This window comes from Nematolebias whitei, chromosome 14 (assembly GCF_014905685.2).
Source record: "Nematolebias whitei isolate Nwh7 chromosome 14, NemWhi1, whole genome shotgun sequence".
In the NCBI taxonomy this organism is placed as follows: Eukaryota; Metazoa; Chordata; class Actinopteri; order Cyprinodontiformes; family Rivulidae; genus Nematolebias; species Nematolebias whitei.
This window is the reverse complement of record NC_056511.1, coordinates 21,604,206-21,619,632: the sequence shown is the minus strand read 5'-3', so window position 1 is coordinate 21,619,632 and position 15,427 is coordinate 21,604,206. Positions and strand designations below refer to the sequence as shown.

At 38.6% G+C, this 15,427-nt stretch overlaps 1 protein-coding gene across 1 annotated transcript; it reads left to right on the top strand.

Annotated features, from left to right (window-relative positions):
* The first annotated feature begins 1,911 nt into the window (after positions 1-1,911).
* Positions 1,912-12,887, top strand: tmem135 (transmembrane protein 135). The gene is made up of 15 exons (XM_037687389.1): positions 1,912-2,055; positions 6,420-6,547; positions 7,790-7,882; positions 8,702-8,735; positions 8,866-8,931; positions 9,194-9,240; positions 9,317-9,358; positions 9,436-9,612; positions 9,701-9,770; positions 9,874-10,041; positions 10,189-10,252; positions 10,353-10,429; positions 12,401-12,499; positions 12,585-12,652; positions 12,737-12,887. Exons 1-15 carry the CDS (start codon positions 1,918-1,920, stop codon positions 12,885-12,887), a joined length of 1,422 nt encoding a protein of 473 aa, XP_037543317.1. The 5' UTR covers positions 1,912-1,917.
* Positions 12,888-15,427: the final 2,540 nt, after the last annotated feature.

Sequence of the window (15,427 nt, the reverse complement as noted above, 5' to 3'; positions counted from 1 at the left end):
CCATTGCTCAGATACAGATGAGGAAAATGTCCCGTTGTCTTTCAATGCTGCTGCGTTTCAAGGCTGTCATCGAGCTGTAATATGATCACTCCACTTGATAGGTCAGGATAATATTAAATAATAACAAAAAGTGACATTTGCCCCATTTTGTTTTAAGTGTTATAGTTTGTTGTGCTGTCAGAGACACAAATACATCAAAATCAGTCACAAATACATGAATGATAATGAAAATTTTACTTGTTTATTGTTTAAATCACATTTTTCATTCACCCAATAATGCTCAGTCAGGTCATCTGGACAGTTTCTTTTTGTAGACGTTTCGCCTTCAATCCGAAGGGCGTCTGAGGAGTCCCAAGTAAACTGTTTCCCCACCAAGAAGTACATGTACATCTTTGTGGGGAAACAGTTTACTTGGGACTCCTCAGGCTGATGAAGCCCTCCGGATAGAGGGCAAAATGTCTCTACAAAAAGAAACTGTCCAGATGACCTGACTGAGCATTATTGGATTTGGTAACTGGATGATTGAACATGAACTTTGATACATTTTTCAATTGACTCATGCCCCTCTCTTTAAGAAACAACTATAGCTGTAGGTTAGGGACAGAGAAAGGTCCACGTCGCTCAACACATCGTCCCCTCCCTTCCTAGATGACATCAGCAGCTCCCATTGTCTCAGCAGGATGATGACAATGACCTCTGACCCCTCTCTGGACAGGGTCTATTTGACCTTCTTATATTTAATGATTCAGATGCCTCAAAAGTAAGAGGAATAAACTTAAAACACTTACCACTGCACCAGAAGAGTTCAGAAGTCTTGTATTTCTTGAAAATATCTAAATTGAAATGTTTTTCGAAATTATTGGTAAGTTTTTTAAATTGCCTTTCTGCATTATTTGTTACTTTTTGCACTACTTTTGAGATTTGTTGGAAATACATGAAAGCAATGCTCTCCAAATCTCAGTTGGACCATAATAACAATAAATTCTAGTCTAGTCTAGTCTAGTCTAATCTATTCTATTATGTTAATAGACAGATGATAAATATCAAAAATCAAAAGGGATTTATTTTTAATTAGCATCAAACTTATCAGTACTCCTTGTATTTAAACCACAGTGGGGCTTTTGTTGTGGATTTATTTGTTTCGCTGCACAAGCAGCCGGGATGAACACTTTGTCTGAAGAATAAAAAAACGTAGTTTTTGTCACCACATCTGAAATATGATTTCATGATATGTATCAAGTATTAAATAAACACAATAATAATGATCCAAAAAAGTTCAATCTGGTCCTCTGGACATTCAAAAAAAACAAAAAACAAAACAAAGCAAAAAAATCTAGAAGCTTTGTTTTGTTTTTTGTTTTTTTGAATGTCCAGAGGACCAGATTGAACTTTTTTGGATTTTTCTACCTGGATTATTGAGCATGCATCAGGATATAATAATAATGACAACAGTAAACTAATTTAAAGTAAGACTAACGCATTAAACTCTAATAATACTCCTCATGACATCAAGGAAAAATGTGAAACTCATTGAATAAACTAAAACACCTAAATGAATGTTCATTAATGACATTAGTAAATATATCGTTAGTTATAAATCATTAATAAACTATTTTAAATCAACTAATCAATCTAAGGTCCATCATGTCTTTAAGCAAACTCATTAAAATTGTATTTAAACTAAATTAATTGTTTCAAAAGTATTTGTTTTTACTCTGACTGTTTTCATGTTGTCTTATTGTTGTTAATCATAAAAACTCTTTTGTTTCGAATGAACACGCTCCAACTCTTCCAGCTCACTTTTTATTTCCGGAGCCACGTAAACGCAACGCGCGCTCGTCTCGCTCCAATGTCGGGCACGGCCTCGTGTCGTGCCCGCGCACGTCGGCGTGGCCTCGCTCCCTCAGCAGAGTAAACATGGCGGCGGTCAGTAAGATAGCCTACAGCTGCTCCGAGATCGGTCATACGTGGAGCCCGTCGTGTGTTCAGGCTGCGGTGGACGTGACCAGCGGGGCTCTGGAGGTCTCCTTCAAAATATACGCCCTTCTTTACCTGGTAAGAGGTTCGCACCCACAGGTTTGGGTCGGAAACGGAGAGTCTGAACCTACCGGCTAAAGTTCTTCAGCTTATTAATAAACAAGCTAAGGCTTGAGGTTCTTCACTCAGCTCAGGGTTATCGATTCAACTCGGTATAACAAAAGCAAACAGGAAAAGGCCCGAACTCTGTGCAGAGCTGCACTTTTACAAAGGTCACACAGTGACGAAGACTTCTTCCTGAGGGAACTTAGTTAATTCACTCCGTTAGTTCACAGTAAGTTCTGCCAGTGCTTGTTCTTCTGCAGCTCCTCTGTTTGACGGTGAAAATAAGTTTCTTACACCTGTCAGTGTGAGCAACACTAAACCAGGTATTTCTATGCTGTGGTTCATACATAATGTTGAGTATGAAGCATTTATTTTGGCTCTTATGTGCAGCACTGACTGAGTTGTACATGTTTATATATTTCACCTTTTCAGTTCTCAATGAGCATTAAATGCATCTTTTGAGTGGTCCATTTGATAAACCATAACAAACAAACAAAAAAGCTGTATTATTTGTCAATTAATAGTTTAGTGTGCAAATCAGCCACTAGGGAGCTCCCAATGGAAATATAAATGGTGAGGGTTGTGTCAGGAAGGGCATCCAATGCCAAAACTTTATCGCAAGTTTATCAAGGCGAAACCATACCAGATCGGTCTAGACCTGGGTTAAAAACGACCGCCATAGGTACTGTTGACAAACAGGGCGCCGGCAGAAATTGTGCTACTGTTAGTCGAAGACCATGAGGAGGGAAACGTGTCAGGAGACAGAGGGAGAAGAGGAAAGTCAAGAATGTAGGACTGAGGGTTGCAACTCTAAATGTGGGGACAATGACTGGCAAAGGTAGAGAGCTGGATGACATGATGCCGAGAAGGAAGGTAGATGTTTTATGTGTCCAAGAGACTAAGTGGAAGGGCAGCCAGCCTTTGAGCATTGGAACAGGGTTCAAACTGTTTTACCATGGTGTGGATAAAAAGAGAAAATGAAAAGGGGTGGTCCTGAAGGAGGAGTTGGCAAAGAATGTAGTAGAGGTGAAAAGAGTGTCAGTATAGGGTGATGTGCCTATGAATAGTGTCCTACGCTTCACTATTCCACTACCAGGTTTCCTTATCATTCATTCTCTGTCCAGATGACACCTCTTTTGGAAATTTGTGTTTGTATTATGAAATTCTTTATCAAAAGGGCTCGTGAAACGGTCGGCACAGATATTCAGACCAGAAGGAAAAATAAAACACAGAGGAAGCTGTTACTGCTAGGAGTAATAAGTGTCCTTTATTATCCTGCCACAGAAAACAGCCAAGCAAAAAACATGTACACTCTTAACACACAGATTGATATGAAATAACTTCTCACCGTGACACTGGCCGGGAAGTCGTTTTCGACCCAGGTAAAGAAGAATCACATCAAAAATGGCGCATGGCACCAGCGCGTGGCTGATCCATCACAGGACTTCCAAAGATTAAGTTGCCTGTCACACTTCCTTTATACTTTCTTCCCTGACCGGATCGCGTGAGAGCAGTGCAAAACAAGTTTGATGGTTACCAGAACAACGGATCTAATTAAACCATCATCAAAGCGATGGCTCATCCTTCCAGTAAGGAGCGCCTGTGACCGTAAAAGCGGGCCAAAGCTTCCAGGTCAAGAGCACTCCTAATGCTTATTAAAGCTTTCCTAAAGAGCACCCCTCCGTCCCTTCTGCAAACCATCAAAGAGTGTCTAAATATTATAAGCAACACACACACAAAGTATATGTTTGAACAGGCATAAAGGCGACCCAACACCTCATAAAACATAATACAAAATACAATCCCTAATATGTGAATAACACGTTGTATAAGTGTGTTTAAATAAGTGTAATATAGGTCTAGATTGACATAAAAGCATTAAAATAATAATTTCTATATCATTCCACCCTTGCTTTTATGGCAATTTTAGACATTTAATTCTGAATAAGTAACACACACAAAATATATATGTTTGAATAGGCATAAAGGCAACTTCACACCTTATAAAACATTTTTTATATCAGTGTTGACTACAGCCATTTCCATTCCCTTAGCAAAATCCATCACCATCTGTCCTTCCTGTTTTCTCTCCTTGACACCAAACCTACCCATCACCTCCTCATTTCCTTCTCCAACATGTCCATTCAGGTCTGCTCCGATCACCACTCTCTCCTCCCTGGGAATACTCTCTATCACTTCATCCAGATCCTTCTAAAATGTATCTTCTCCACATCACATCCAACCTGTGGCACATAACCACTGACAACATTTAACATCAGACCTTCTACTACCTTCAGATAGAGATTAGCCAAGAAGAAATATGACAGTGAGAGGACTTAAGAACGGAGACAGGAATATAAGGAGATGGGACATAGAGCAAAGAGGGAGGTAGATCAGGCAAAGCGGAAGGTGTATGATGAGTTGTATGGGAGGCTGGACACTTAAGAGGGTGAGAAGGACTTGCATAGATTGGCAAGACAGATGGATCAGGCTGGAAAGGATGTGCAGCAGGTTAGGCTTGTTAAAGATATGAACAGTAATGTTCTAACAATTAAGGAGAGTGTGATGGGAAGGTGGAAAGAGTACTTTGAAAAGCAAATGAATGAAGAGAATGAAAGAGAAAGAAGAGTAGAGGCCATAGAAACTGTGGACCAGGACGTGGGAAAGATTAGTGAGGGTGAAGTCTGGAAAGCTCTGAAAAGAATGAAGAAGGGAAGGCAGTAGGACCTGATGACATATCAGTGGAGGTTTGGAAATGTCTTGGAGAGATGGCATTGAGGTTTTTGACTCAATTATTCAATGGCATATTTGAGGGTGAGAAAATGCCTCAGGAATGGAGAAGAAGTGTGCTGGTGCCCATTTTTAAGAACAAGGGTGATGTACAGAATTGTAGCAACTACAGGGGAATTAAGTTGATGAGACACACAATGAAGATCTGGGAGAGAGTTGTGGAAGCTAGACTTAGACGAGAGGTGACAATTTGTGAGCAGCAGTATGTTTTCATGTCAAGAAAGAGCACCACAGATGCCATCTTGAGAATGCTGATGGAGAAGTACAGAGAGGGTCAGAAAGAACTCCATTGTGTCTTTGTGGATTAAAAAAAAAAAAGCATATGACAGGGTGCCGAGGGAGGAGGTGTGGTATTGTATGAAGAAATCTGGAGTGGCAGAGGACGAGTATGTTAGACTGGTATAGGACATGTATGAGGACAGCAGGACAGTGGTGAGATGTGCTGTAGGAGTGACAGATAGCTTCAAGTTGGAGGTGGGATTGCATCAAGGATTGGCTCTGAGCCCCTTCTTGTTTGCTCTGGTGATGGACTGACTAATAGATGAGTTCAGGCAGGAATCCCCATGGACTATGTTTGCAGATGACATTGTGATCTGTGGTGAGAACAAGGAACAGGTGGAAGAGAACTTGGAGAGGTGGAGGTATGCACTTGAAAGAAGACGAATGAAGATCAGCTGTAGTAAGACAGAGTACATGTGTGAATGAGAGGGAGGCTGGTGGAACAGTGAGACTACAAGGAGCAGAGGTCACAAAGGTGCAGGACTTCAGGTACTTGGGTCCACTATCCAGGAAAATGGGGAGTGTGGTAAAGAAGTGAAAAAGAGAGTCCAGGCAGGATGGAGTGGATGGAGAAAAGTTTCAGGAGTGATTTGCAATAAAAGGGTCTCATTTACAAGAAAGTTGTGAGACCATCTATATTTTATGGTCTGGAGACAGTGGCATTGACAAAAAGACAGGATAAAGAACTGGAAGTGGCAGAAATGAAGATGTTGAGGTTCTCCTTAGGAGTGACAAGGATGGATAAGATTAGGAATGAGATCATCAGAGGTACAGCACAGGTTGAACAACTGGGAGATAGTTAGAGAGGCCACGCTGAGATGGTTTGGACATGCCCAGAGGAGGGACAGTTGGTATATTGGTAGGAGGATGTTAGAAATGCAGCTGCCAGGAAAAAGATTTGAAGAAAATTTGTGATTTGAATTTAAAGCCGGTGTACTGTCCAGCCTGATGGCTCACATCAGATCTTCCTGCAGCATCTTTCAGAGGTTTTCTAACGTGTCCGTTCATCAGAACTGGACTGAACCAACACAACCACTGATCACGTAGATCAGTTAAAATGTAGAAATTTGTGAACGTTTCTCATAGTAAAGTAATAAAATGATCTTTGTTAGTCTAGAGTTTTTGCTGAGTGGTACTATCTAAAATAATCACATTTATCAGTGTTGGCTAACTCTTTGACTCAATATTTAAAGTTCAGTATGATATATTTTTATGATGTTTGGACACGTATGCCAACACTCTGACCATGCCTGAACTGTGTGATGCAGATAGCAGCCATTCTACGGAGGAGGAAGAAGGATTATTATTTAAAAAGGCTTCTCCCAGAGATCCTGAGGTCCACATCGTTCCTGACCACCAATGGAGGTCTTTACATCGTGTTCTTCTGCATCCTCAGGTTAGCAGACGACCACGACATGCTGCTCACTGGAACAAATTAAAACTGAACCTTTACATGAAAGACAAGCCGTTAGTCCATTTAACTAATGAATGGACAAATAAAAATTTCACATAAGCTTGGAGGGGCTCCAGTTTGATTTAGTTATAAATATTTACCTGTTAGGAATCTGAGGCATCTTAATATGTTTCACAATACATTCTGACATAACTATAGAACACACAAATGTTCAAATAAATAAATAAATATAACAAGTTATTCATCCTGAAGACTTTTTCTTACGATAATAAAAAATTAAATGGATCTCTTTAACAAAAATGTGTTTATATTCAGTCCTTCAAAGAATACATACATTACTTTGATTTTAGTGCAGAACAAGGGCCATAAATGGCTTCTTGTAGCGTTAGTAAATGGACATTATGAGTTGTTTTATGCTTTTGTCAAGAAAACCACCGTGGTGACCCAGAAGGTTCTGCCTTTGAGCTCATCATAACCTCTCCAAAACTTTACTCCCACTTTGAAGGACACTTTGAATGGAAAATGAAATGTTTGCATTAGATTTATTGTTATGCATTAGATTTTTATCTAACCAGATGTCTAACAAAGTTAAGTCAGGTCCTCTGGACAGATTAAATTATTATTATTATTATTATTATTATTTATTTATTTTTTTTAAACTGTTGAAACGTTTCGTCTTTAATCCCAAAGACTTTGTTAGTCTGAGGAGCTGCACTGAACTCAGTCTTATAAATAGTCCCATCTTGTAACGGATCAATCAGTTTGCTGGTGACAGTCAGAACTAGCTGTTCACATGATAAAGGAAGACCATCAGCCTAACGATCGTTAGTGCCCTGATGGCCGCTTGCTGTTCATAGAGGGCTGAGGGATACTAGCAATAACATCATTGTAAGACGGTGACAGTTGGACACGGAGGCCTCCACCCCTGTTTAAAGATGGACGGTCCAGAGGACAGTTATTCGTCCAGAGGACCTGACTTAGCTTTGTTAGATTTTTCTACCTGGATTATTGAGCATGCATCAAGCTATCTAACCAGATGGTTTGTCAAAAAATCAATTCAGATTTAATCCAATTAGGAGAGCAATGAGTCAGTGTAATGACTTTATTTGACTAAAAAATTAATTTTGTAATGCATTGAATCTAAAAGTTGAAGATCCCTATTAGAGAAATATTAACAGTCCAACCAGAAAACAGAATATATTTCTGTATTTTGTGTCACTTTAGGAAGCTGTTGGGGGGGTTCTACTCATGGTCCTCTGGGTTTGGTGCAGCGCTGCCTGCATCCTACCTGGCCATCCTCCTGGAACGCAAGAGCAGGTGAGCTCTCATACCCCAATGTTGTTTTATCATCAATGTCAGAAAACAAGTAAAACAGATCATGATTGTTCAAATTTGTAGAAACAGAGAAAGCACCAGTTTTTAAGAACCTTGTATGTGTTTTGTTAAAACCGCTTGCTGCCGAGGCGTGTACACAGAAACCTCTACAACTCAGTCAGTTTTACAGATATTAAACTAACACTTGGTGTGGTATTAGCTGAGTTATTCCCAATATATACTTCAAGCACTACACATTGTCTGTTAGCAAAATATCATGAACTACATGACAGATTTTAGTGAAACTCATTGGAGATTTCTTCTACAACTGAATAACTTGGAAGTCAGTCTGATTTAAGATGGCTGCCACAGCTAATTGAGTTTTACAGCTACTCGGATGAGTTTGGTGTGGTAGTAGCTGAACTTCATCTCTTCTCATTGTATTATTTTAATTTAAAACTCTTGAATTGAAAGACATCTTTTGGTCTATAACAGGGCTATTCAATTGGTGGCCCATGGGTGACGTCATAATTATTTTTTTTTGGTATTGGGTTTTGGGTTCTGTTTATTTCATTTATGATTCAATGCAATAAAATAAAATAAACAAATTTAAAAGGTAACAGATCATTGTAATACTTGATTTATTTACGTAATGACTTTATTCGCTGGATGTCCGGCCCCTGAGCTGCTGGCTTTCAGAAACTGTGGCCTCCTGAGCAGTTTAATTGAATAGCCGTAGTCTATAATTTTATCATGTACTTGCTTTTACATAATTGATTTTATGTATTTAAAAATGAAATGCTTGTCTTTTATCCCCATCAGGAGAGGGCTTCTGACAATATACATGGCCAATCTTGTGAGTCTTTTAATTTGAAGGAAAACTTTTTATCTCTGCTGCAACAGTACATCTGATTTATTACCCTGCAGTGTTAATTTATTCTAACATGTTCCTCTTTGTTTATTTCTTCTAATGCTGTTGTTTTCAGGCCAGCGAGACTTTGTTCCGCATGGCGGTGACTCGAGGTCTCGTCAGACCCATCAAACATGGCGAGGTAAGCCTCAGTGAAAGTTTGGGTCAGTGAGTCTGACAGAAAGTCACGTTGCGTTACGAGAGCATGAAAATGTCTGAAGCAAATTTAACACGACAACAAATTATCCTTCATTATCACTACAATAATATAAAAGTTATGGAATATATTTGAGGTAGAATAATGAGAATAAATCCATTCAAATCAACAAATAACCTCTTTTTACAGATAAAATTCAATTTAGGACATTTAATCTGGTTTTGTTTCTCACTGTGCCTCCCGTCAGGTGCTGCTGTTCTCCATAACGGCATCAATCTTCATGTTCCTCTTCAGGTCAGAACTTTAAAATGTAACCGCCATATATAATAATGTGGATGTCTACAATTGAAGCTCTATTTGTATGCTGCAGGAGTAAAGATGGTCTCAAAGGGTTTGCGTTTTCTGCATTAAAGTAAGTCGACACTTCCTGTTTTTGCTGATGTCAGAGTGTCGGAGTGTTTGATTGAAAAGGTGAATGTCCTGTCACAGGTTCATTATTGGGAAAGAAGAGATTCCAACTCATTCTAACGTGGCAGAAACTCTCGGCACAAGTCGCCTCGAGAGGACGGCTGCTGTAGAGAGCGAGTGTTTACAGACATCAGCAGAACGGCTCAGCCTCAGGAGGACAACTGTGACGGCCTACACCAGGGAGCTGCTGAGGTCCCTGTGAGTGAAAACACACCTTCAAGTACACAAACTGATGGAGACAGGCGCCCAGGTTTAACTCGCGCTGCTTGTCTTTTGAATTATTCAGATGCAAAAGGGGTCCAAGGCACAGATGTTGTAAACATTACCAGGACAACTGCATTTCCTACTGTGTCAAAGTAAAAGAAACACTCGTGATTTGTAGTTTCTTTCATCTGATGATGGATTTGTAGTACTCAGATGATTTAGAGCTGAGTTTTCATCAAGTTGTTTTCCTCCCAGGGTTTTATCAGGATGTTCAGTATCGGCTACCTCATCCAGTGTTGTCTTAAAGTTCCCTCAGCCTTCAGGCAGATGTTCTCCAAACCCTCGTGTCTGCCCTCCGTCTTCTACAACAAAGAGAACTTCCAACTTGGAGCCTTTCTAGGCTCTTTTGTCAGTATTTATAAGGTATGTTCAGTGCTCAAGCTTTACCGGTACTTGTTGATGGCACTGTTTGGGCTTAATGCTGAAGTCTCTCTTCTCAGACCCTGACTTGAACTTCCTGTCTTAGTCCAAGGTGAAATCATTTGAAATCTGTGTTTGTTCTCCTCTTAGGGAACAAGCTGCTTGTTGCGCTGGGTGCGTAACATAGATGATGAGCTCCATGCACTGATAGCTGGTATGAACAAATGAATATAATCCCTGCAGAGCAATCTCTGAGATTTTATAATGGGTTTACTGCTATGACACAGCTGTCTTCTGTTTTTAATCTATTCAAGGCTTCCTGGCTGGTATCTCAATGTTTTTCTACAAAAGCACATCTATAACCATGTATCTCTTCTCTAAGCTGGTGGAGGTAAGAGTTTCCAACACATGAAGGGGAAAAGTAGATTGATTTACAGAAACAAGTGCTGCTGGTTGTAGAAGAGTGGTTACTTTGAAAGTAAACACATTAAAATCTCAAAATCAGGAACATCTGCAATGAAGAAAAAATCCCAAGAGATTTGTACAAACTTTAGTTGAGGTTTGTCTGCCTGCATTCAGCATGGCCAGACAGAAAGTCACTGAAGTAAAAACAGTTTAAATTGTTTTAAACTGTGTGTTAGTACTGTAACATGAAACTGACTGATGTCCTGACGTGTCTTAAAAGGGTAGGTTTTTTATTTTTTATTTTAAACATGTGGGTTTTATTGGAAAGCTTATGAACAGCTAATATCTTACCTGTTGCAGATAACTGTTTGATTGACTTCAGTTTGTAGAAATAGATTATTTCTGACTAGATTGACGAGCTAACGGCTAGTCTGAAATGGGCCAAGACCAAAGTGGACTGCTGTCTTATAACAATCCTAAAAACAAATCACTAAACATTTTTTTATTGCTGTTAGTTTTACAATAAATTATTGTTATGGCAGAATTATTAAGATATTCCCGCAGGAAGAGCCCCAGAATGCACAGGACGTGCTACAGCTTAGAGTTGCATTCGGGCCTAAAAAATTTGACCCGGCCTGTATCAGTTTTTCCAAGCTCGACCCGAAATTGACCAATTACCGGTAACTGTGATTACAGGCCCAGACCTGGGAAAAAAAAAAGACTTTTTATTATTGTTTTTTTTTTTAATTAAGCTTTTACTGCTTTTGTAAGCAAATCAGGTTGACATGATTTAAAAACGTATTTCAAAGAAAGGAAGATATAAGAATTCTTGTTTATTAACAAGAGTCAGTGGATTATTATAGTTATTATAATATTATAGTTATTAATGGTCAGCAGGCGCACGCGGCTGACGATCCAATTTGGATCACCAGCCGTGCGCGTCTGCTGATGCAATCAAAAGCCCGCCACCGACCCAGCTCGCCCATCCAGCACATTATTTTGGTCCGACCCGGCCTTAATTTTGGGTCGGGCTGGGCGTGGGCTCCGGTTAGAAATGACGGCTCTACTACAGCTAGCTGCTGCTGTTGCTTTTTGCACTTTCAAATGATCATATAAATATTTAAATGACCATGTACAGATAACTGATGGTGATGTAAAAGTTTATAAGACAGAACTCCAAAGAAACGCTCTGAAACTTTTCAACTGCCCAGGTTAGTCATCAGTTTGTCTTACAGGCCAGATTTAATCTTCAAACAGAGCTAGTTCAAAAAGCTATCCACAACAGGTAAGATGTTGACTGTTTATAACCTTGTCTCATAATAAAACATAGATTCAAAGTTCATAGTTTGTTGTGGTTTTCTTTCTTGTTCTGGGGACACTTTAAACCCATCCAGACATTTACAGTGGCCCTCAGAGGTTTTCCTGTTCTGTCTGGTTCTGGGACAAGAGCAGAGGACCCTGATTGTTTAAGGTGGCACACATATAAAACACATATAGGTGGTGTTAGTGGTTCAAGTGCTGGTCCTGCGTCAGTAGCCACTTACTTCTTTGCATCTGACCTTAGAACTGGAGCTTAGAGCAGCATTCTTTGTAAAAGTGGATACAGTGATTGGACTGAGCTTCAGTACTTGTTGTGAAAAGGACCCAGTAGCTGTAAAAACACAAAGTGTGTCTTTGCACTCTGATCCTCAGTAAATGCAGACAGTTCAAATCCCATACCAGCAGTGCTACAACAGACTTTTCATTATGTAACAGTCCTCCTCTGAGTTCACCTCTAGTTTATTTTTTTTATGCTCAACACTGGTATTTTGATAGAAATATGTAAATCTGAACTGGTCCTTGCAGTGACTTTAGCAGCAGCAGCTTCAGCAGCACTGGGTGGAGAGTGAGTTGTACTGTTGAATTGTATGTTGCAGTATCTCTCATCATTAACGACACATCCAATCTCTATTTTCAGACCATGTACTTCAAAGGGATTGAGGCTGGCCACTTCCCGTACTTTCCTCATGCAGACACAGTTATTTATGCCGTTTCTACAGCTATCTGTTTCCAGGCCGTAAGTAATTATTTCCACTCAGACTAACATTAATATGCTTCAGATGCCAGATTAACCCTACGTTTGACTCATTACGTGTCCTCAGGCAGTGATGGAAGTGCAGAACCTCCGGCCTTCATACTGGAAATTCCTCCTGCGTTTAACTAAGGGCAGGTAGGACTACATGCTGCAAAAAGACTTGAGTTTGAGTTAAGTTTTCTTCATATTATTTACAGCTTATTCTCTTTCTCTGTGTAGATTTGCTCTGATGAACAGGGAGTTGCTTGATGTGTTCGGGACTCATGCATCCAGGAACTTTAAAGGCTTTGTGCCCAAACTGGACCCTCTGCACGCCACAGTGCTCGGACAAACGGTGCTTCCACCTGGAGGTGACGTCCAGCTCGGGTGACTTGAGATCAGGCTTCAGAGGGGTCTGCCTCAGTAGAAAACAGTTAGGTTCTTTCAAAGTGACTTGAAGATTTTCCAACTGTTCAGTACCTTTAACCGCCCGGGAGAAACAGGATGGGCGCAGCGCAGAGCGTTCATTGTGGAGCTGAACTATTCCACTTACAGCTAACTGGTTTATACAAATATATACATGACTGCATTTAAAACATATCGTTTTGTTAAAAATTACAAATATATTGAAGCTGGGGAAGTCATGAATCTGCAAAAGACATTATAAATACAAATAAATAAATCCAGCCCACCTCCCTTCTTTCACCTTTCTATCCTAAGACCCAGATAACGGGTCTGAGTACACACTTCTTTTATGATGTCAACATAAAACCAATTAAACTTTAGTTTTTAGGTCATAAGGAAGTTCCTGCTGGGTACCACTTTACCACAAGGCTCCCCTTATAGATGGCTAATGAATAGTTTATAGATGCATTATTAATATAAACACTTTATAAATCATTAATAACTGCTTATTATGCATTAATTAAGGATGACAGAGAGACAAAACTGACCAGTTTTTTGTCAAATGATGAGCCAAACCTGTTCACCTATATATGTAATATTAGTTGATACTTAAACTGCAGTGATAAAGTACAATATTATTTGCTAAAGAAATTTACAAATTTACAAATGCTTATTGTGCTTACAAGGTAGTAACTTAGTCTGAAATGTTTAATATAACAACTCTAGATGAAGTGAACAGATGTGGCTCACTCACTTTGACAAGAAACTGCTCAGTTTTGTCTCCGTCACCCTTAATTAATGCATAATAAGCAGTTGATATTGATTTATAAAGAGGAGTTAATAACATATATAACTATTTATTAGCCATCTATAAGGGGAGCCTTATTGTCAAGTGGTACCAATAAAAAATACATTCCTGAAGAAAGATTCTCCAGATTAAAATCTACTGTGTCACGTTTCATAACGATTACAGCTTTAAGACGCCATCTAGTTTGTTAAAAGCCTTAAAAACTGAGTTTAATAGTTAGAAATTTGTATTTTTTTATTTGATTTATAAACGTTAAATGGTTAAACTTGTGCCCTTTCACAGCAAGATGTTAGAATCTGAGCTCAATTTCATTTTTTTTTTTTTTTTTTTTACATTAATGAAAACTCCAATAGGAATGGACAGAAAATATTAATGCAGATGTTAACATGAAACATCGGTTTTCAGCTGGGAGGATTAATTCAAGTAGAAACTGCTTCAGTTCACCCAGTAGCAGTTTCTATTAGACTTTTTTTTTAAGTTACTGCATATAATACAAACACATTCCTTTTAAAATTTGTATTCATAATGTCGTCAGATTTAACTAACATCCTCGTTGATTTCTGTGACTGCACACATTGCTGTTTGAATGTTTGCATTCCAATCGGTGAGTGAATTAAACATTGCTGGAGACATTTTAATTACATAATGTAGCAGAACGACCTGTTTCTGAATCTCTGTAAAAGTTTAAAAAACATGCATTGTTACTTTTGTTAAAAGTCCATCTTGCTTTTAACGGTTTCACTTCTGTCAGAGTGGATATCTTTGTTAGTTTTTCTTGTCTTTACATTTGAAATCACCACAAATGTGACTGATTTGAGTGACTCAGAAGTAGAAATATTAAAAAACACATTTTAATAGTTTTTAATATATATTTAAATCAGAGGGTTTAACTGACTGATTATTAAGAAACACATGCTTTTACGTTGTGATCTATGAGGAAAAACGGGTGACACATAATAGACATTTAATTAAAATTAAACATTGAACATTTTTGCTTCCCTTAATCTAACTTGTATAAAATTAAGTGAATTATTTATTTTACAACAAATAGTTTATTTTATTAAAGATAGCCACATTAATGGATATATACTAGATTTAAAAACTTAAATAATGATTAAAATCCTATCATATTAAAACACTAATATCCATCGAAGGAAGTACAGGAAGCCTGTTTGTTTATTGGTGAAACGAAATGAAAATATTTTACACACAAAACTTACTGGTTTAAAAATATTTGGAGGTTAGATGTTATCAATGTAAATATTTTTTTTTTTAAATTTATTCTGATGCCTTTAAAACTTTTGACAGACAGGTTCAAACGTCATTCTGTAGCTTGTATACTGCAGCAAACATCGTGTTCATGCAGCCTGTCGGAGTTTTATCTCCATGTCACTGTAGAGGAGCAGCAAACTGGCATGTTATTCTGGATATATGAACACGTGTACTGAGGTGCTTGAAAGTTTGTGAAGTCTTTAGAATTTTCCATATTTCTGCATAAATTTGACCTAAAACATCATCAGATTTTCACACAAGCCCTAAAAGTAGATAAAGAGAACCCAGTTAAACAAATGAGACAAAAATATTATACTTGGCCATTTATTTATTGAGGAAAATGATCCAGTATTACATATTTGTGAGTGGCAAAAATATGTGAACCTCTAGGATTAGCAGTTAAATTGAAGGTGACAGAGTCGGGTGTTTTCAAACAATGGGATGAT